Here is a 21,582-nt window from a genome sequence, read left to right as displayed (position 1 = left end):
CCAAAGGACTGAGGCATTTAGCCTCAGAGTCTCCTTGGGTCACAGATCGACCTCAGAGATTCCTGCTGCTCTGATCATCTCTGGCTACTATGATCGCCTACCTTCTCCTACCTGCCGTCATTCTCCGTAAGCGTGTGATTTAACAAAACCAATTAGGCAATGCATAACCTGATTTATTTATTTATTTATTTTTGCTTGTTTGTTTAGCTTCTTATAGCAGGAGTTAGTTGTGTTTTTCTTCCCTTTTGGATAGGCACTGATAAAAGGTAAAAATATTAATATGGATGATGTTTAGCGCTTAACTTGTGTGTTTGCAGGTGTTGCCGTGTCACAGCAAGTTACCGTCACCAATGAGCTGAACAACCAAACGTTCAGTGTCTTCACACATGGAAAGAGTAAGGTTCCTTCTACGCTTTGGTTTGTAATTGCTCAAAACTACTTCAGTATGCTATTAATTATATTGATTAACTGCTGTTTCCATCAGAGAACAGCAGATGAAGTTTCGTTTATCTTTTTTTTTCCGTCTTGGAAACAATAGATATACTGGGTCATTAGCTGCTTTATATACTGAAAGCAGCTAATGACCCTAATAACTGTAAATCAATTTAGTTTTTCCTTTATAAAATAAAGTAAGTTGATTTAATGTGCTGGTAGAACATTAAGAAGTTCTGTTTCTAATGAACTGAGGAAAATGTATCTAATTCGGGGCAATTCAACATAGTTTTGACTCAAAGATTTCAATAGCACAGATTGGAATATTATCTAAAAATGAATATTGGAGTTCAGCCTGAGGTATCAGATTTTTCATTATTGTTGATAATAAACTGTTTTTAATAGATTTTTTAAAAAATGGCAGCCAATTTTTTATGTAAATACTTCAACTTGGATAAGAATTATTCTTTAGAATTCATTTAAAATATTTTATTTTGTCAGATTTTTATTGGACAGATCAGTAAACCACTGCTGCTGAGCTTAAACATGATTTTACAGCAAATAAAAAAAAAGATTATTACGAAGAAATGCATTAGGAAATTCAATTTGTTCAGACACTCCTATTGAAACTGTCCGCTTTCTTTATTACTCAGAGCTTCTGAGCATTTCTGCTTTATCAGGCAAGTTGACAAAATGTGCTGATTATTACAAAAGTGAAACTTCTCCATCTCCACTTTGTGGGTCTAATTCACAAAAAGGTCACAGAATAAAGAATATTTCTCTGAACGTTTACCTTCAGTGCAGTTAGATAAAGAAAAATCTCCTTGCAATAGCAAGGAAAATAACTATGATCAGCCTAAAGGAGATACATTTTAAAGATAAGCCAAAGAAAGCCCAGAAAAAGAAACTGTCCAACAAAGCAAATGATTTTAGCTAGACAAATTGTTACTGCTCAGTAAAGCAAAATTATTTATTTCAGATACGACAAACCCAGACAACAAGGCAACGAGCTTGTACGAAGATGAGCTGAAAGAAATTGAGGATGAACTGGAAAAGCAAAACACATCTTTAATTATCACGGAGGATAATGGTGAGTGGAGGACCATTAAGGACACTTTACTTACTTCACTTTATAAAAAATATAAGCAATCAAAGGTCACCAAGCTTGACCTTTCAAATAAATGCAGAATATCCTCCAAGTCATCCAGCAAAATGTTTGTCCTTTGGTGTAGTTTGGGTCTGATTAGATGAACCTTTGGCTGTCTGATTGACAAGAGTGTGTGTGTAGTACTTTTTTTTGTTTTCCTGCAGAACATTTCCAGGACCAAGAGAATGAAATGTCATACAGAAATTGCCACCGGGGTAACCTGAGAGAGTTAAGTCACCAGTACTGTGGTAAAACTTTTCATGCAGAAATGCATGATATCCACAAAGATGACTGGTGTGTCCTGAAACACATTGCCAGGTATGTCAAAAGAGTCTTGAGTTCTTTCATAGATATTTATTTCCACCTACTCAATGTCACCTATTTTGGTCCATGCGGTGGTGACGAGAACAAAAGCAATACCTGAACATTCTTTTTTTTTTTTTTAAACAACAAATTTGTAATTTTTTTTTGTTTGTTTGTTTTAATTAGCTTTAATTCTCAGTTTATTTGATGTAATTTTTCTTAGTGGGTGAATGCATAATTGGCAATTACAATATAAACAGAAATAAAACATGGATTATCCACGCACGCTTAAAATAGACATTAATAACAAAATCTGTAAACACAACAGTTGGAATAAAAAAGAAAAAAAAAAAAGAAAAAAACGGGTAGCCTATTGTAAAATTTGTTTTAGTGGCAATATTTTCCCACCAAATACAAATATTTAAAAATTTCCTCTTGCCTGAAATCATCTTTTTTTATGTAGAATAACTGAAATAATCCAATCCGTGTTATTTTATTTAAACTTGGAGCGTTGCCATTTTCTTTCACATCCATGATGGTCCTAATTTAGCAAAGCTGCAAAAATGATCTCACAATCTTCATAGGTTATCTTAAGAAAACATTTTCTTAAAAATGCGTCTGGTAAATTCATAAACTCTTCTAAGGTTAAGTGTATTGAGTGTAACAACACGACAGTTACTACTGTTAACCTGCAGTACCATTAATGACCACCTATTATCTGCAGTTCCAGCACCGAACCACACGGAGGCGCTGTTTTCAGAGTCAGTTCCAAAATGAAAGAATTTGTACTTGATACATATAGCCTGCATTAGTTCATTTTTATCAGACTTATATTGAATTGTGACCATATTACAGACAATAAAATATTTTAACAGAAAGTGAAAAAATAGAGCAGATGTAAAACCGCGTTCAAGAACAATTTTAGCTACTATTGCAATGATTTATACATTGAAAATGATTTTTTATTTTTTTTTAATAAATTCCAAAATAAAAAGTTAAGGCCAGCCCTGTTTGGTGAGACTGGGGATGGGAATGTAAGTTGTTTGAGTTGCAGTTAGAGGGCATGACGCAGGGTTTGATTTAGAAGGATGTGGGCCCCTGGGGCCAAAGCCAGTCTTGGTGCCCTACCCACACAATTTTCCTTTACGCATGCAAATTACAGATGGCTCAGCGTGCATTAGCTTTAAACTGTTTAAGCCTTGATTTCATAAAAATGGTTTTGTTGTTTGTATGTTCGAATTTACCCCTTCCTCATATACACAAGAGACATTCTTGAAATATCTTTTGTCCATGCAAAAGGAAGAAGACATAATGACTATGCCAAATCTGTACATATCTGTGTATCTGCTGAATCTGGCACAGTCAGTTTTGACTTTGTCAAATCTGTGCATATACAGTGTATGGTTGTGGATCACAATTCACAACCACAACAAACACACAAACCCCCTACATCCTACGAGTTGTTCCACTGAGATCATGTGCCTCAAGTCGTGTGCTTTCAGGTCTGCGCCTGATTCTGCTGATCATCATATTTCTCAGCTTGGATGTGCAGCATTGGAGGATAGTATTTCTTCACCTTGTGTGCACAAGCAGGCACAAGCAGGCTTGCTGCAGCAGCTGCTGTTTGTTGTGTGTTGTATTACGTCACAGTTAGTCTGAAATCTCTTGTTACTCCTAGCAGGTGACAGTTTTATTGGTCCGTGGAGGGTCAGGATTGTAATATTGGTAAATTGACTTCAACCCCATTTCTAGTATTTTCTAGAATTTATACCTTTTTTAATTCACAAACATATTCAAATTTATTGAAACTGCATAATGAAGAGTAGCTACATGTTGAAAGTCAAACACTCAAACCCAAGACATTGTGCATTGTAAAATCCTTCTCAATTAATTCTGAGCACCGTTGTTTTGTGGAAAGAGCTAACAACTATTCAATTCAACCATAATTTAAATTTGTTGGACTTTTTACCCAGACATTGTGGAAGGACTGGACACTCATAAAGTGGACTGGCAGTACTGGTGTGGGTGTTCATGGAGCTTTGGTTTATTGGTTCAGTTCTACTGGGAAATATCCATCATTAGAACAGCGTCTGAGGAAGTTCCTCCTCTTCCTGCTTAACAAATAGTTTCCTCCTTCACTCACCCAACCCCCAGTTTCAATCTTCTGCTCTGTTTATGCACCATCAGGAAATAGTTTAACCGCAGCAGTTTTAGTTATGTTTGCTGTGCCACAATATTACAGAGCTTCAGAGTTTAGCTGTAAAGTTTCAGTTGTTGAGAGATAAAATAAGTGTCTCAGCAGAAAGTAAAATCAGTCCAAATAGTCAGAGAAGCATCTATGAGGGTTAACACTGAAAAAGCACTTTTGATTTATTGCTGTCCAAAAACAGACACAGTATCCATCCGTTGTTCATGCCTGCATAGGTCATTCATACACTCAGGCCTAATGGTAATTTAGAAGAGCCAATTCACTTAACAGTCCCATTTTTAATCTGTGGAAGGAAGGTGCTGTATCCAAAGAGTAAATAATTTACTCCATGCAACAGCTTAATAAATACATACATATATAAATACATTTTAATTCTGATGGTCTTTCTATTATATGGAAAAAAAAATTCAAGTTTTCTACATGTGAATTTCACATGTTTTTCGGGGTGCTCTGTCATTTCTATTTGTGCCACGTCTTTAAATTTCGGTTTGTATTTTTGTCATAAGTTCTTCTGTTCTACTTTTTTGTACCTTAAACATGCAACAACTGCTGAGGAAAGCAACAAACCTGTTTTTTTTTTTCCTATCACACCACAGACCCAGAGAATTTCTATTCTCTTCCCTTATTGTTAATAAAATACCTGTATTACACAACAATTTCTTTTTATCTGCTGCAGAATCTACAACGAGTTGACGCTATGTGTGGAGTTTGCTACTAGTGTAACTGGCTGCTATTTTCCAAATTCTGATGTCCAAGACTACTTCTTCTACATCCACTCCACCTATTTCCATAACTGCACGGAGAAAGAAGAGCCGCTTAAAGATGCCCCTACCAGCCTGGTGGTGGCACTCACCATCATCGAAGTGAGCTTTATCCTTGTCCTGGTTTGTCTGGTACTTTGGAAAAGTTAGGAACTGACTGGCCCATATTAAAAAAAAAAGTACTTAGCTTTGAACATTTTGGCCACCAAAGCTTTAAGGAGAAGATTCTTTGATTCATACATGGATTAATTTCTGCAAAAATGTGAGCTTTGTAAAATGTCTTACAGGGGCAGATGGATGAGAAAAAAAATACTTTATTAGCTCTCCTGGTTTTATCTAAAACAGGATTTTTTTTTCTGGTTTTTTTTTTATATGAAGCAACATCTCAGAATCTGATTTGCTTATCAGGCACAATGATTAACACGACACATAACTATTAATTTTAAAACATAATCTTATTGAAGTATCAATATCACACACTAAGCAATAAAATCAACATTAAAAAAATAATTCTCCTAAAAAACATAAATACTTTCTGAAAATAATGATGAAAAATTCTATATTTTTGATTTATAAAAAAAAGTGAACCTTTGTCAAACTTTACTTAGAGAAGACTGATATTATGTACCACTAGAGGGAGCTCACTTACTCCTTTGAGTCCATGCTACACAGTTTTAAAGCTACACATACAAATCCATTCATGTCTGAATTTATGTTGACAAAAACAATACAAAATTTGTAAAAAAAAAAAATCAGTTGTGGAGAAAATATCCCTAACTTACCATGTCTAAATCATTCAATAGCAGATATGTAAAAGTTCTCCAAGTCATTTTCAGTTTTTCATTTTATTTTCTAAATATTTTCTTTTCTGAGTAGCTTTTAAAACTTGAACCTGATGTTTCTGTGCATTTTATTCTAAATAATTTGGAAAGGCACAATGTCCCCCACCCCAAAAAGAAAATAAAAAGGACAGTCAAAGTCTAATTCAGCTTTTTTGTCAATGTGCTTTACATGCTGGACGTACAGCCAAATTGAAATGTCGATGCTAATGGACAATTGGTGTAACAAACAACAATGATATCTGGAAGAAAGAACCATATAGCCATAAATAAGAATTAAGTGTTAGATCAGAAGAGTAATAATCAGAGGAAATTCTACAGCTGTTGTCAGGCAGTGTTTATATTTAGGTCGGTTTAGACTGCTCTTTGAATTTAAAGGTCAGGAAAGAGCCTGAAGCATATATTCTTAATCCGGAGGAGTTACATGAGCAAAAAAAACAAACAAAAAAAAAAACATTGTAAAACTGTGTTTACACAGTGTAAACACTGTAAAACTGAAAACTCATTAAACATGTGCATGTATAAAACAGGTGTAAAACTGCACCAAAGTGCTGTACAAAAACGACAATGAAGTAAGTTGATGAAAAGAAAGAGAAATAATACATATATATATATATATATATATATATATATATATATATATATATATATATATATATATATAGTTAAAATAATAAGAGTAATATATATTTCTTTTTTAGATATTTTAATAATCAACTGGAAAGTCTTCTAATTTAGGTTGTTTTGTTCCCTGAAATAAGGTCATTCTATTGCAAATATGGACAAATGAGTGTTTTAGACATGTATTTACTTACCTAAAAGCTCAGATTAAAGTCTAAGCATTTTTTGCTGAGTCGGCTAATCTTTTTAGTTAAAATGAAAAAACTTAGAAGCAAAAAGAGACAAACAGCTCTTGTCTTTTTTGGAAGACTTTTTTTTTTCTTGTTATGCATAACACAAAATCAAAATACCAAACAATTTTCCTAAATGTCTCTTTTGTTGTTGTGTAAAGTAAAAAAAAAAAATGTGCGTGGCAGAATAGTATTGGTCAATTTCTTCCCTGAACAAGAAACACTACAGTCACACACTGACAACTGACAAATTCTACCTCAGCCTTGCTAAGCAACATTGTAAGTAAATCTTGCATCAAATCTTTGAAAATCATGTGTAAAACGACACATTCTATGTAAACTATTGCTGTTTTCTTTTTGAAAATAAAACATACAAAATTATTTTATTCTGTATTTTATTGATGTGCAATGTGAAAATTGTGTCAAATTCCTGCCGGTGACAAAAGATGAAACTGAGCACAAACGGGCACACTGTAAATGTGATGAAAACCTTTCATTACATTAAAGCAGTTCAGGTTCAACCAACCACAGTTTCCGTTTTCACACCTATTCTTCCCATCAAGGCTTTGGGTTTCTGGTGGCTAAAGGGTGCTAAAAGTTCACCGAGCAGCTGCGTAGCTGACCAACATAAGAACCTATTTTCAATTGTTTTTTTGTTTTTTTTTCTTGTTTATATAGACGATATGAAACAACAGCAATTGTTGCTTGAACAGCACCTAGCCCCTCTTTCAGCACTCCCAAAACAACCTAATTTGGTCTATCTACTGTCTATCTTGAAAATGTGTTTTGGTGGGTTTTCAAAAAAAATATGCTGAGGAGGTAATTCAGTCAGTCAGGTGATGGAGCATCCAAAATGACTCAGTTTTGATGACACCTGATGTGAAATGGGACACTGCCACCTTCTGGATAAAATTCATACAGCTTACTTCAAAATTAAAGGCAGAGAAACAGGTGCTCTTATTAAAACTATATATGTTACAGTTTATTCTAACATCAACATGATTTAACTTTACGATACCTAGTTAAAGTTACAATAAGACTAAACACATTAGAAATTACATAGATATATAAATAAAGACATAGACAGCAAATCTGATTTGTTTCTGTTTTATGTCATTGCTTACATGTCAGGTACATATTGTCGATGGTGAGTAAAACAGTTACACAATTACACTATAAAGAATTGCACAGTTTTTTTTTAATTAAATGAATGCATTAAGTATTGCCAGCTTGCTCACAATTTGATTGTTAAAGTAAATCACTTAAAGCTTCAAGGCAGCTCTGACTGAACAATAATACTGTCATTGATTGTAAAGCCAATGTTTCTAACACAGAATTAAGTAGCATTTGTTAGTGGATTGTTGTGGATCTGCATCAGCAGGACAGGACATGACATTTTAATACAGGCAAAACTTTAGCTTTACAGTAAAGTTCACGTAGGGTTACTGGTGTGTTTTGGGGGCACTTCTGAAGCCGTTCAGAACAAATCCTTTGGACACAGGATTTTAAGCTAAGCGTACTTTTGAACAGTTGCACAAATGAAAACATTAATAATCAAGCCAACACGGTACTAATAGAGAACTAGAGTGTCATTGATCCTGCAAGGTGTTTACAATTCAGGAGATAACTGACCTGGTCATTCAAGTTCGTTCAAGTTCAGTGTACAAAAAAAAAAGAGAAAAGAACACAACAGATTAAACGCTGCCAGTGTTTGTCAAACTCTGGTCCAGAAGTGTTGTAGTTCAAATGGGTGCAACTTGTCCGACGATGTTCGCTTCTAAGAGAAAAGGCTTTCTCTTTCAACCAATTCAAACAAGCCGTAGTGCTTCAATGTTTTTTCTTATTGTCCTCTCATGAAATGTGGCATTTAATATGCTAAACGAAGCCTGCAAGAGGTTTTGAGTGCTTTCCAAATTTCCTGAACATTTCACAGTCTGAACGTTAGACAAATTCGCTGACATCTGACAGTACTTTTTTTTCCTGATGAGCATTTGATTACATTTTTCATAACACCATAGTCTGTACAAACACCAGTTACATCGGCACAGCAACAGAGGAGTGGGGAACAGGCACTAAGAGTAGACAAAATTGGAGAGGGCTGACAGGAAGTGAAAAAAAAGTAAAATGAATAAATAAATGAAGGGGAACCCTAACCCCACTGGAGCTTTGTGTGACTTCTGCCAACTTTTGAATAATTATTCTGCCTAGTAGTCTAGAAATTGCCTTACAATCCTTCATTATTGGGCATAAACAATTGCTTCTCCAAGGTCATTGTTGTTTGATGCTTTTCTACCTTGCCTATGTTAGCCCTCAGCCCCGGATGCTCTTGAGCAGCAAAATGCCACATTTATAGGCTGTCAATAAGATGATAACTGACTAAAGAAGTGCATTTCTTTTCTACAATGTTGCTACTGCTTCTGCCCCAACAATAAAAAAATAATAAATACTGACATTCTTGGATCTATTGTGAGCTTTTGCATATTTGAGAATCGATTCAATGATTTTAGAATTTGCCTAAGACTAGATCATTTTTATATGTAAAACCTGGAAATGCAAAACTGTATTCTTACGTCAGTTACATCACTGATCCAAGTCAAGTTGAAGAAAACAGCCTTCTGTTTGAGAGCTCCGACTTACTCTTGCTTAGATTTTCTCTTCCTGCTTAGCTGAAAGCAGAGGAATCGTATGAAACCTACCACGGCAGCTGTCAGCATCAGCAAAATTGCCAACAAGAAGACAAAAACATCCACAGAATAATAAGAATACCAACGCATCTTATAGGACTCTGTTCGTAAATGTGCGGCTCCTTTGTGCCTCATGACAAACTCTATCCAGTACACTGCAGTATCCAAAGGATGCATCGGCTTATCCCGATGGAGAGCGGACAGGCGCTTCATATTCTTTCTGTAGGAGGGATTGTTAATGACATCTTGCACTGCTTCCAGGAAGTTCTGTTGCGTGAGCTGTGTTGCGTCCACCACCCTCGCTGCTCCTCGTGCTTCCAGTCTCAGGATGTTTTCAAACTGGTCAAACAGAAGGGGGATGCCGATGACGGGCACTCCATGGTAGATGGACTCGTAGACACCGTTAGTGCCGCCGTGGGCCACAAAGGCTTTAGTCTTTGGATGACCCAACAGGTCGTTCTGTGGCATCCACTTAACCAAAAGGGTATTGTTGCCCAAGTTGCTGGGCGGCTCACCAGCATGCCTCCATATGACTTTCTGAGGAAGCTGGGCAAAAGCAGCAGCTATTTCTGAGGTGATATCTGTTGGCAGACCTTTAACCAGTGTACCCAGAGACATCAGGAGGACACCATGCTCTCCTGAACTCTGAACAAACTCTTCCAGCTCTTTGGATAAAGGCTTGGAGGGCTTGCACTGAAATCCACCAATGTAGGCAATGTTTGGCATGGTAGGCCTGGGGAATTCAAAGACAAAGTCTACCCTCATGAGCCAGATGTCTGCACCTTGAAGAAGGTGATAGAACTTCACGTCTGGACCAAAGTACTTGTACACCAGTCTATCATAGTGAGGGCACACAACAAACTTGTCAATGCACGTGTTTAGGAAATAGAACAATGCATTTTTGACTCTTTTGATAAATGTCATCTTGTCGGTCACAGGGTGTGCAGAAGTTGGAACATATGAAGTCGGAGAAGGAGCCACAACAAAATGGCCTTCTCCACTGGTGATCCATCTCACATTATAAACTGTTGGCAGCTTTAGTTCATGAGCCACCAGAACTCCGACAGGTAAACCTGGATCAACCAGGACCACATCAAACTGAGTATCCCGAATACTCTGCATAAGAGTCTTGTTCTCAAACATTTCCACTCCCAATAAGCTGGCCTGTTTGTGAATGTCCGACAATGCATTCAGCATCTCCCAGTAAAACTTAACAAAACCGGTTAGTGATCCTTCCTTTTTTATTTCCAGCATTTTCATGAGAAAGTTCACAAAGAAGTCCTCCTTTTCAATGACTATGGCTTGTGGCAGTGTGACAGTAATGGTGCGATAATGTGGCGCAGATTCTTTGACATACCAACTAGTGGCTGTTCGAACAACAGTGACCTCATGGCCCTTAGCATGAAGGTTTTGGATCAGCAGGTTCATGTTGACCCAGTGGCTGCCATCCACTGGGAACACCATAATCTTCCCTGCCTGGACACCGGTACCAGTGAGGAGGGGCACACACAGCACCAGAAAGAGTGACGCTCCTTGAAGACTCCCCATTGAAAAGCCCTGAAGAAAATAGTCATATATAGTAATTTAGAGAAAGCATACCACAGTGAAGGTACAGTTTTAAACATTAATCCTTTAGCAAAGAAAACGGAAGAAGACATGCCTTCTGTTTATGCTACTTGAAAATGTTAAGGTAAAAAGAGAAAGACATTTACGTGTGTTTGACAAACCAACCTCAAACTGTTTGTGTTTGTCAATTATTCTATAATCACAAATGTTTATATATTTGTATAAAATGTGATAGATCAACATAAAGTATTCCATAACTGAAGTTGAACAAAAAGAATTAATCATTTTTCATTTTTTCCCAAAACAAAGAAAATGTGGCAAGTACGTGTCTCTTGTCCTATTTACTCTAATACCTCTAAATACAATTGCATGCAATTACATCTGTGTTTAATTTCATATCAGTAATAATTCAGCCGTTCAGTGAGTGTAGAGAACATTGGTGAACAAGCAGAATCATGTGGCCCTTTTCTACTAGCGCCTAGTCAGTGCAGCTCGACTCGGCTCTCCATGGGTTAAAAGGGTTTTCCATTAATATTATCTACATGTTACCAGCCCCCCTTTTTTTTAGAACCTACTTCGCTGGGGTTCCATTCATGCAGAGTCGGGTTGAAAAGGTGGCATCAAAAGCCTGTCGGTCACTGATTGGCCAGGTGTGTAAAGGTGATAGAAATATTCCCCCAAAGACCATCAGACAAAAAACTATCAACTTGGGGGCTGAATACAAATGGAAACCAACTTTTTAGACCATAAACCCACTGAAATGCATTAAAGCTTTTGGTGTTAAATTGAACAATTACACTGTAGAACTGAGAAAGATCAACAGACATCTGGAAATTATTAGAATGTCTTTTTTTCTCTGTGCATGAGAAACATTTTAGTAGCATAGGAATGCATGATTTTCCTTAACCGTGACTCCTCTGTACAAAGCTCAGCTGCAGTTTCTCAAACCCTTCAGACATAATTGTACCAAGAAAGTTGCAGTTCTGATTTTGTTTCAGTGTGAGTTTCAAAATCAGGATGGGAAACGCACAGTAGTTGCTCAATAAATCAAAGTCCAGTGGAGCACATGTTCTCACTAATGCCTGGTGTTAGTTTAATCTCTAATCTCAAAGAAACTTGATATGAAACTATTACATTTAAAACAATTATTCCCCAAGAACATATTTTTTCTGTCTGCAGGTCTGATCTTTAGGAAGTTGGAAAGAGCAAACTCTACTCTGAATCTCATCTGTTGTCGTTATGTTAACATGTTGCAAAGAAAGTAACCTACCTCGCAGCTCTAACACAGCAGAGGAAATGTACGTTTTGTTCTCTCAGGACAAAAAGGTCTCAGTGCCTGTGTTGTGCAGAATTTAAGTCCTGATTACTGTGTTACATAAGAAATGTGGGAGGGGTCCGTGAGGACTGGACTTCAAGTTCATCTGTGTGAGTTTGAATTCGAGGAAAAGGAAACATTCTGCCAAGAACACCCGCCCTCCGAGTATCAAAGGCTCACAAAAAATGCAGATTCCATAAAAATGCTATGGTTTTTCTTATTGAAACGAAACAAAATGGTCGCAGAATATTTATTGGAAGTTGCTAACGCTATGGAACTCTAATTATTAACAGATGCTAACATAGTTCCATACCATATGAGAAAGAAATGTCCTTTTTTTTCCATTTTAGGAAACTACTATTTATTTGGAAAATACAGGAAATAATAGTCACCAAATTAATTTTGTCACAGTAAAACCAATAAATACACTTTTTAGCCAACTGATTGCAGAATATTTCAAAACCTGTATAATATTAGAAAAATTGAATGTGGAGAAAAACCGGTGTTAGGTTAATTTCAGGACACCAGAGGGCGCTGTGAACCAGTTAGGGATGAGTGTTTTCACCTGAATAGATGGAAAAATGCTTCGTGGTGTCTTAGATGAACAAATTTGACTCTTTGAGTTGCAAAGTAATTAAAATGGTGAGTAAAGGCAGAGAGCTACCTACACTCAGCACCTGTACGGTATAACAGTCTTAAAGGAATAGATCGTCCAAGTCACAGACGGTCACAAGGTACACCAGGATAGCAAAAGAGTTAGATAGGGGTGGAATTCCATGACGACGGGTGGTCATAGCTTTCAAGGTATGTTTAAATCCACATCTCCGGATCAAATCTGATGTCTTAAAATTGGGCCTCTGTCTCTTTAAAAACTCCTGCTCCCCCTGAAACTCTGCCTTCAGGAAGTCATCATAACATTGCTCCTCTATTGACTTTTTAACAACGTTTTTACCAGCGTGGTGCTGAGAAGTAGCTCATATAATGAGCTTAGCGGGTGTGCAGTTGCGTCAGGTGTTCGCTAATTGCTGCTGACTTGTCTGAACGGGCTGAGTGGAGGAGCTGTGTGGAGTCGCGAGGAGACATGCTCTGTGAATCGGAGCTGCACTTCAAAGTAGATTACTTAAGCATTTAAGGAAGAATCAAGGCAACACCGCAGGTATATTTTTGATGAGAGAATAACAATATGACGTTATTTAAAGCTCCAAAAAAGTTGTTTTTTACAAAATACTGCCCCGTTAAGGCACCTTCTTGGAGTCTCCATATGTCTTTTTTTTTTTTTTTGGATTTGTACAAACGTCCTAACTAATAAAATTGTATGATTGTGGAAAGTGACATTTACATAAATGGATTCCTCATCTGTTCAAATAAAAAGGCATTTGGAGAAAGTCATTTTGAAACTTGCTTCTGCTTTCTTTCAGAGGTCATGTGTTGGTAAAACAGGAACATGCTCTTAGTTGATTCCTAACTCTGTGTGAAAGCAGATGAAAATGACGGGTTTGTGCACATCTCTGCTTCTTCTGGCCTCCATCTCTGCCTCTGTAGCAGATGTTGGGGACTTCATCCCCTGCTTGCAATTTTTCTACAAATCCTGGCCCCCCAAAGGCCTGGCTGGGACCCCGATCTGCCAACGTTACAACAACTTGTACCAGTTTGCCACGTTATACAGTCGACCTCGCCGTTCAGCGTGGTTTTCAGCTTATTTGTACTCTGTACCAACTGGGAAAAGGCCCAAAGCTTCCTGGAAGTATGAGCCACAGGTAAGTAAGTTCGAATTCACATTTTCAGTTCTCTGATTTTGATAGGATGAGAAGTTGAATGCTGTACAAGTAGTGGTGTCCCTAAGTATCAAAGATTTTATTTACAGGAGAAACGGGTGCCTCCTGGTTTACTAGTTTAAAACTGAAAAACCTAAAAAGAAAAAATCTCTTTAGTTTCTAAAGGTCCAATTTTAGTTCACTTAGCTAATAATTTTCAGTGTTTTTCAGAATGTAAAGAAAAATAGAACACACATTTCTAAAAGGAGAAGTGATATCCGTGTTTTCACAGTCAGCAAGTTTATGCAAATAAGCCTGTACTATTTTTTTTCTGTTAAACTGTTGCACTGAATGTTTAGTTCTTTTGTCTACAATGGCCCTAAGGTGCTAGAATGCTATTAGTCTTTCCTTTGAAGATTCTAACGTTTTAATAAATTAATGCTTTCTTTTTCAGTTATTCTTTTCAGTTTTTTTCTTAAAATTATAGATATAACGCCTTTATTTTGTGAAATAACACATTATTTTGAGGTTTAGTAATCTCAGAGATTATTACCAAACATAAAAGTTATTGTTCCAAATAATAAAAAATAATATAAAACAGAAACCAGGCAAGTGAGTTACTGATACTTTATTAAAAAAAAACCTTATCAGCAAAAACACTGGTGTGGTGCCATTTCCTTTTTCAAAAAAACAAAATTGTTAAAATTCTGGAATCGATAAATCATTTGGATAATAATCAAATTACAAAAAGACAAATTCAATACATTTTTGACTGTGTACATCCAGATGAAAAATCTGATTTTAAAAAAGGCAAAGTAGGTCAGTGAATGGTAAAAGAACAGTCACATTTTTCATTTTTTCTTCTTTTTAAACTGTTGTTTTATATAAACCATTCTCAGAAGCTGAATCTAGACCAGGGGTGGGCAATCCTGGTCCTCGAGGGCCGGTGTCCTGCAACTCTTAGATGTCCCCCTGATCCAACACACTTGAATCCAAAAGCTGAGTCACCTCCTAACTGCAGTCAGGTTCTCCAGAGTCCTGCTAGCGACCTCATTATTTGACTCAGGTGTGTTGAAGTTGAGACACAGCTAAAAGTTGCAGGAGACCGGCCCTCGAGGCCTGGAGTTGCCCACCCCTAATCTAGACCAAAGAATAAGTCAGTCCAGACACAGTCAGCAGTGCAAAAATGGAGACGTAATTACAAAACTGAACATAAAACTTTTGAATTTTGTCTCATTTGGTGATTTGTGGATTTGTGCTGATCAACTTGGTGTTTCCAACAATCTTATGGCTACCTTTAGTTGTAAGATCTGTGCATATATATATATATATATATATATATATATATATATATATATGTATATTGTCTTGCAATCAAAAAAATGGTCCTGACACAGAATGTGAGGGTTGAAGTCAACTCATCAACATCCTACCCATGATCCATCTCTAGAGGTAGTAGGAAACGTGTATCTACCATTAACTGTAAGGGTTAATATGGGGCTGCAGAAAGTTTGACGTAGTCATATGATACAAAACAAAGACGGAAGCAAGAGTCAAAGCATGTCCATCAGACCCTAGAAATGGATCATCAGAGAGTAAAGGAGATAAAGAAAATCCAGCTTCACTTACATTTGAATTACACATTCAAATACGTCTTATTCGTTTAATTTTTCTGAAACATTTTTTCCCCTTTTGGTTCATGAACAGTTGGCCTACCCTTCAGCAGATGGCAACATGGTCCCCTTCTTGCCTGGACCAGTGGACATGAACATCGTGGAGAGCCAGGCAGTGGACCTGGACTATATCAACTCCACCTATTCTCGTGGCCACCTAAACCCTAGTCTTCATCACCAGACCTACCAGAGCCGGTCTGCCACATTCACCCTCACCAATGTGGTTCCGCAGAAGAAATGGTCTAATGATGGACCCTGGGAAGTCCTAGAGCTTACCGTCAACAAGACCTTGGCAGCCTACTGCCTTGGAGAAGCCTACATAGTGACAGGCATCATGCCCTACCAGAAAGAAGAGCACTGGATGAAGAATCGGGTGGCAGTGCCAGAATACCTCTGGTCTGCATACTGCTGCCCAAATTACAACCAGAGTATTCCTGACAGACTGAAAGATGCCTTTCCCACCTTCGCTGCTATTGGACGCAATGACCCCAACAGCACAGAGGAGATTGTTCCAATAGACAAGACGGCTAAGAAAGAGTACAGGGGATATGATGTGAAACAGATGTCTCTAGACTCGCTTGAGATGTACCTGAAGGACAGATTCAATACAGTCATCAGTGTTTTTAATGAGCAGTGTGGTTAATCAGATTACATGCTAGTAAAAATTATTGTTCTGACCGGAATTTTATTTAACTGAAAGCTATGAGCCATTTTCTGCCTTGTAACGTAAACTCACTGTTAACTGAGTGTCAGAAACTCCATCAGTTGCCTGTGGTTCCACCTGTAATGACACCACGAAGTCCTTCAGTACCTGTTCCAACCATGCCAGCTCCTTGTCAGATGTTTAATTTGCTGCATTTTGTTTTCTTACGGAAAATTGCTACCTTATAAACGGCGTCTGCAAACTTACCACTTCTGACCACTAGATGGAGTCGTGGAGCTGTATGTGTGATGGCATTCTCGCTCATAGATTTTTTTTTTTTAAATATAATTTTGTATTGCACTATAACTTATTGATAAAATGAATAATTGAGTGAATAAACTTTCTGTTTACAGAAAAAAATGTCCACTTTATCTGTGAGCCTTTTTTCTACATAAAGAGGTTTTTTTTTTTATTATTACTGGAAGAGAGGCGCAGATGCTGCACTCAAATTAAACATGCAGCACTTAAAGTTCAGTATGGTAGTACTGAGGTGTTATTTACAGGAAATTATAAAGCAGAAGTATTCTGTTTGGAGAAATTAACTTTTTTATTGTTCTTGAAATACAAAGGGGTAATTTAGTCATAGACAAGGCAGGTAGCAAACTTTTGAAGAGGTAATGGATGATGGTTTTTTTCTTTGTTTTTAAATGCATTTGGTGTTAAAATGACAAATTCTGACCTTGAACAGTCATCCATTTTTTAAACCGCATACTCCAAAACCAAAGTAGTTTTTGTTTGTTTTAGCCCCCAAAATTTGCAATTTTTTTAAATTTATGATCATGCAACCATTTGTTGGCATGTCTGGATGCAGCTACACAGCATAACATTCAGATTGGTGATATATTATTATTTGCCTTTAAGTTGACTGTTCAGACTGTCTTATTAAAAGGGATCTAACTGGAGGAAATGTACTTCCACACTGAAAGTATTTGTTTATTTGATTGTTTATATATTTTTTAAATATGCTGGAGAGAACTACTAACAGAAATAAACCTGTTAAACTAGATTTTTTTGTTTGTTTTGTTTCATTTATTTTTTCCGTTGGCAGCAATAAGTACAACTGATGCTTTGAGTAAACATGCTTTTATTGCATGAACAGGCATAATATTAGCACAGGTTTACACAGAGCTGACCATGTCTAACATGAACTTGTTTTTTAATACAGTCAGTTAGGACGCTGTGCCATTTGGGTGGAAAGCTTGTCCCAGATCTCCACCTTCATTATGGCCCTGCCCATGGGGGACATGGTGGCCTTGATGTCCACGTTGCTGCCCTCAAAGGTGATCCCACAGCCATTGGACTCCTGCCGGACAAAGCCTTGCTGGTCCTTGTTGTAGTACATCTCTTTGTAGAGGCTCTCATTGGTTTCTTTGCCCACATTGTAAATTCCCACAGCCATCCAGTTTTTGTACATGTTGTAGTCGTATGGCACAGAGAACATTATTGCTATAATCTCTTTGGCACTGTTGGTTGATCGGCCGAACAGCTCATAGGTCAGCACTCCTACAGCACCTGTCGCTTTTCCGCTGTCTTTGGAGAAGTTACAGACTTCTGTCTTCTGTGGGCGGACAGTGGGCTGGGGAGGGCTGTGGACGTTGCCACTGTCTAAGAAAACCCTTTGCAGAAACAAACGTCATAAAAAAAAAAATCAGATTTGTATTTTTTTTTTATTTTTACTTTATGGGTAGGAAGCCAACTGTACCTATTTTGCACTTACTTGGGGTTAATAAGGCAGTACTGGTTGCTAAGGTTGGTGATCTCAATGGTGACATTTCTTCTGCTTTTGAGGGCGGCAGCCACAGCCTCTGCTGATTCACTCATTGTTTTGTTTTCAAGTGTTTAACTACAGATCAAACAGACATGCAGCTACTAATAATCAATGCACTGACCAGAAAAACAACTTCTCAGTAAGTTCAAGAAGCAAAAAGGACTTACCTGTCTGTGCCACTAGTGTGTTGCGGACTTGTGCGGTGCCGTATTTGAATCCCAGACTCTAGTGCTCAGGTAAATCTTACTGGGGAATGTGAGACAACCCACAGTGTCTCCACCCACAGCAGATTCCCAACTGTGTTCCGCCCTGTCTCAAACTTCATCAATCAGGTATTTCTAACGATGCACATAGAAAATAGGTGCAGCTGAAAGTGGTTTTTCTTGTTATAACTGTATTTTCTTGCCAAGATATGAGACTGTTGAGTTTGCCTCACAGTGACTCCCTCTCAGACGAGAATACCACACCCTTTTCTTTTGTGTCTTACTTTGTTTTTTTTTCATGGTGATCATCTCATAATGCGCTGCCGTCATCCTGTCAAACGACTGTGTTGCACACTGCTTCTGATTTTAATGTATTAGTTTGCATTTGTTCATCAAATCTTTTGTCAAAGAAGAAAGGACTGTCAACAAAGCAAAGTAGACAAGAAGTGGATTAGATTAATTTTTACTTTTATTTTTTCAAAGCACTCAGGAATCAACAATCAGGAATGTCAACTATAATGCTTTCAGATGATGTGAGCTGTTCATTTTGACAGCATTGCAAACAGTTCATCTGCCCATCTTGTCATACAGCTCTACTTTGATGATCGCCTTTCCAACATCAGACATGCAGGCCCTCACGTCCAGATCCCTGCCCTGGAAGACCAATCCGGAGCCATTGGCCTCTTGGCGCAAAAAGTTGGTGTAATCCTTGCTCTTGTACATCGTGTCGAACAGCTTGCCATCGCAGGCGCGCGTGTGCTCGAAGATGCCCACACCAAGCCAGTTCTTGTAGATGTTGTAGTCGAATGGCACAGAGAACATGATGGCCATCAGCTCGCTGCAGCGGTGGTCACGCATGTTAAGCAGCTCGTAGGTCAGGACGCCCACGGCTCCGGACGCTGTGTTGTCGTCCTTGGTGAAGGAGCACACCTCTGTCTTGGTGGTACGCACGGTGGGCTGCGGGGGGCTGAATGGGAAGCCACTTTCCATGTGAACCCTGCAAGGAATAGAAAGGATCTCATGAGCCATTTCATCAAGAGTAATAGAAAAACTATTGGAGCAATTTAAGTTGGGAATGTGGCCCCTGACACCTCAAAGAGAAATTGGAGTTAAACTTGGTGAGATTATAACAAAGAAGGCAAAAACTGGAGATAAAATCCAGCAAAGGATGGAAATGAAAAATGAAAGGTAAATCCTAAATTCTCATAATATAAAAAATATATATACAAATAATAATTAACATGCACAAATATATGAAAAACTGAGAAAACACACCAGATTTGGAAGTCAACAGACAGTTGAAACAAAAAAGATATGCAAAATAACTTGCAAAAAACAAAACAAACAAAAAAAAACCCAGCTGAAAAACCCAAGAAATGAGACCTCCAGATTAACTGAGCCATGAACAAAAGTTTGATTGTATTTCAGATGCAGATCTTGGAGGGAAACTACTGGCCGTCTTTCAGAGGCTCTTACTTTGGATTGACGAGGCAGTAAATAGTACTGACGTTGGTGATCTCCATGGTGCAGTTACGGTTGGTGGTGAGGGTCACGGAGTGGGACTCTGCAGTCTCAGGCATGTTGGTGGCTGCTCAGGAACGACTACAAGGAAACAATTCAGATGAGAAGCTGAAGCAGAGAGCAGCCAGGACACCATACATTACAGAAAGTTATTCAAAGAGAGCCACAAAAAGCTCCACCAGATATTACCACAAGAACATATTTAGTGTTTGATGAATACAATAAAAGAAAATAGAGTAAATATTTCAAAATAAAAGCACTTACTTCAGGTAATATGGCACTCGTGAGATGGCAGAAAGTCCTCTGAAAAGAGATTCAAGCTTGGTTTAGAGACGCGCTTGAAGCCACACCCACTTAGACACACCTCATCTGCTGCAAGGTGTGTTTCTGTAGTCCTGCACTGCAGCACAAGGAATGTCACTCCCAGTGTTACTTCTGTGAGAATTGAGGACAAGAATGTATTTTAATCATTGGGGTCTTGAAGGACATCTTGCAACAAAACATTACAGATAAAGCAATAAAAATTAGGTCAATAAAGTGGACAAAATGCTGTTTTATTATGTTGAATGTAAATGGAGTAAAAATTTAAAAGTGGGGAGAGTATTTGTTGTAAAAAAAAAAAACTGTGAAAGGAAAACATTAGAAACAACAATTCTACAATTTTAAGAAAGTAGAGGTAAAAAGATTTGGCCCAAAGGATGGGAGCAACTGAACAAAATAGTCTGAGTCCCACCCAAAATATCCAGTGACAAAGTTAGACTGTAGTCACCCAGACGTGTTTGTCTGGATAACCGTCAAACTACCGGTGATGAATATTGGTTTTCAATGTGTTCTTTCTCTGTCGGATTAACTTTGTTTAACCACAAATGAATCATAATGCCAAAGTAAATTATGAATCATGAAAACTACTACGGTTTTTTAAAATGTTGAATGGATGAACTGATTATGTTGGGTGGGTGCGGCAGCCTGTCCCTGTTTGCAACATCTAGAAATCAGCAAGGAGTCACGAGTTCATCTGTCCTTGTTCTGTTCTCATGGAAACTTTTAGGCTCCTCTGCAAGCACCACAACTATAGAGAAAATAACTAGAAGAGCAAAACAGCAGAAGAAACAAGCATTACAACTGATGCAAAATAAACATGGAAAAATACAAAACCAGACAAACAAGAGATCTCCATAAAATTATTAAAAAATGCACAAACAGGAAAAACCATGCACAAAGAGACAAAATTATGAGATACTTTTAAAAGAGAAAAGACATGAAGGGATGTAAAAAAAAAAAGTTGACAGAAAACAGGCAGGCAAAAGCAAGATAAAACGATGCAAAATTTGTAAATATGACAGTGTGTGAACACATTAAATATCTTTATGTGAAATGTATCCACCTATTCTGCACAGACAGGTGACAACAGCTACACCTGGCAACAGACATAAACTAAACTAGCAACCAAACTTGTGGATAACTTGAGTATAACAGACATAAAATACAATTCTGAGAAAATTTCTGATGTAGCTTAAATATTTGCCATGAAATTGTTAATTTGACACAAAACAACTGCAATATTAGTATTTGTTTCTTTCAATAACTGGATTAAAATTGTTTCTTATTGTGGGCTTCTGCTCAAACTGCATTACATCCTGGCATTTGGTGTGTATTTTGTTACAACTTTAGCACCATCTTGTGGCGCCATTTTTCTGCTTGTCAATTCAAAGAAGGTAGAACGTTTTATCCCACTGCTTTTCCATATTTTCTATGTGCTGATGGATCCTCATGCTGATCCTGGTTCTGGTTCGGCTCAAAGGGTGTTGTGACCCTCGACTGCTACTGCCCTCTTGCACTAGAGTGCATTAAGC

General features: G+C 37.6%; 4 protein-coding genes and 1 pseudogene across 8 annotated transcripts; 2 read left to right on the top strand and 3 right to left on the bottom strand.

Moving 5' to 3' along the window:
* LOC106935147 (receptor activity-modifying protein 3-like) lies at nt 1–5,539 on the top strand. Its single transcript, XM_015015473.1, has 5 exons — nt 1–126; nt 318–395; nt 1,412–1,522; nt 1,744–1,897; nt 4,768–5,539. The coding sequence occupies exons 1-5, from the start codon at nt 90–92 to the stop codon at nt 5,000–5,002; spliced, it is 615 nt and encodes a 204-aa protein (XP_014870959.1). The 5' UTR covers nt 1–89; the 3' UTR covers nt 5,003–5,539.
* Nucleotides 5,540–7,633: 2,094 nt separating this feature from the next.
* On the bottom strand, nt 7,634–12,166 carry LOC106935145 (UDP-glucuronosyltransferase 2C1 pseudogene; annotated as a pseudogene).
* A 492-nt stretch (nt 12,167–12,658) lies between these two features.
* On the top strand, nt 12,659–17,394 carry LOC106935146 (endonuclease domain-containing 1 protein-like). 4 transcript variants are annotated; one of them, XM_015015471.1, is made up of 3 exons: nt 12,659–12,749; nt 13,526–13,864; nt 15,569–17,394. In XM_015015471.1, exons 2-3 carry the CDS (start codon nt 13,589–13,591, stop codon nt 16,175–16,177), a joined length of 885 nt encoding a protein of 294 aa, XP_014870957.1. In that variant the 5' UTR covers nt 12,659–12,749; nt 13,526–13,588; the 3' UTR covers nt 16,178–17,394. The 4 variants fall into 4 exon arrangements, with proteins under 4 accessions (XP_014870957.1, XP_014870958.1, XP_014870956.1 ...); XM_015015472.1 differs by having other exon boundaries at nt 12,692–12,911; nt 13,650–13,864; XM_015015470.1 differs by having other exon boundaries at nt 12,692–12,911.
* Nucleotides 17,305–18,279, bottom strand: LOC106935148 (DELTA-stichotoxin-Hcr4a-like). Of its 2 annotated transcripts, none has more exons than XM_015015475.1 (3): nt 18,173–18,279; nt 17,955–18,080; nt 17,305–17,853 (listed from the first exon to the last, which is right to left on the bottom strand). In XM_015015475.1, the coding sequence occupies exons 2-3, from the start codon at nt 18,056–18,058 to the stop codon at nt 17,403–17,405; spliced, it is 555 nt and encodes a 184-aa protein (XP_014870961.1). In that variant the 5' UTR covers nt 18,059–18,080; nt 18,173–18,279; the 3' UTR covers nt 17,305–17,402. The 2 variants fall into 2 exon arrangements, with proteins under 2 accessions (XP_014870961.1, XP_014870962.1); XM_015015476.1 differs by having other exon boundaries at nt 17,955–18,103; nt 18,173–18,239.
* A 376-nt stretch (nt 18,280–18,655) lies between these two features.
* Nucleotides 18,656–20,106, bottom strand: LOC106935149 (DELTA-stichotoxin-Hcr4a-like). Its single transcript, XM_015015477.1, has 3 exons — nt 19,994–20,106; nt 19,685–19,810; nt 18,656–19,205 (listed from the first exon to the last, which is right to left on the bottom strand). Exons 2-3 carry the CDS (start codon nt 19,786–19,788, stop codon nt 18,776–18,778), a joined length of 534 nt encoding a protein of 177 aa, XP_014870963.1. The 5' UTR covers nt 19,789–19,810; nt 19,994–20,106; the 3' UTR covers nt 18,656–18,775.
* Between the last annotated feature and the right edge of the window lie 1,476 nt (nt 20,107–21,582).

This window comes from Poecilia latipinna, unplaced genomic scaffold (genome assembly GCF_001443285.1).
Source record: "Poecilia latipinna isolate Pla-1442-1.1 unplaced genomic scaffold, P_latipinna-1.0 Scaffold1914, whole genome shotgun sequence".
In the NCBI taxonomy this organism is placed as follows: Eukaryota; Metazoa; Chordata; class Actinopteri; order Cyprinodontiformes; family Poeciliidae; genus Poecilia; species Poecilia latipinna.
The sequence above is the reverse complement of the archived record's forward strand: the minus strand, read 5'-3'. Positions and strand labels throughout refer to the sequence as shown.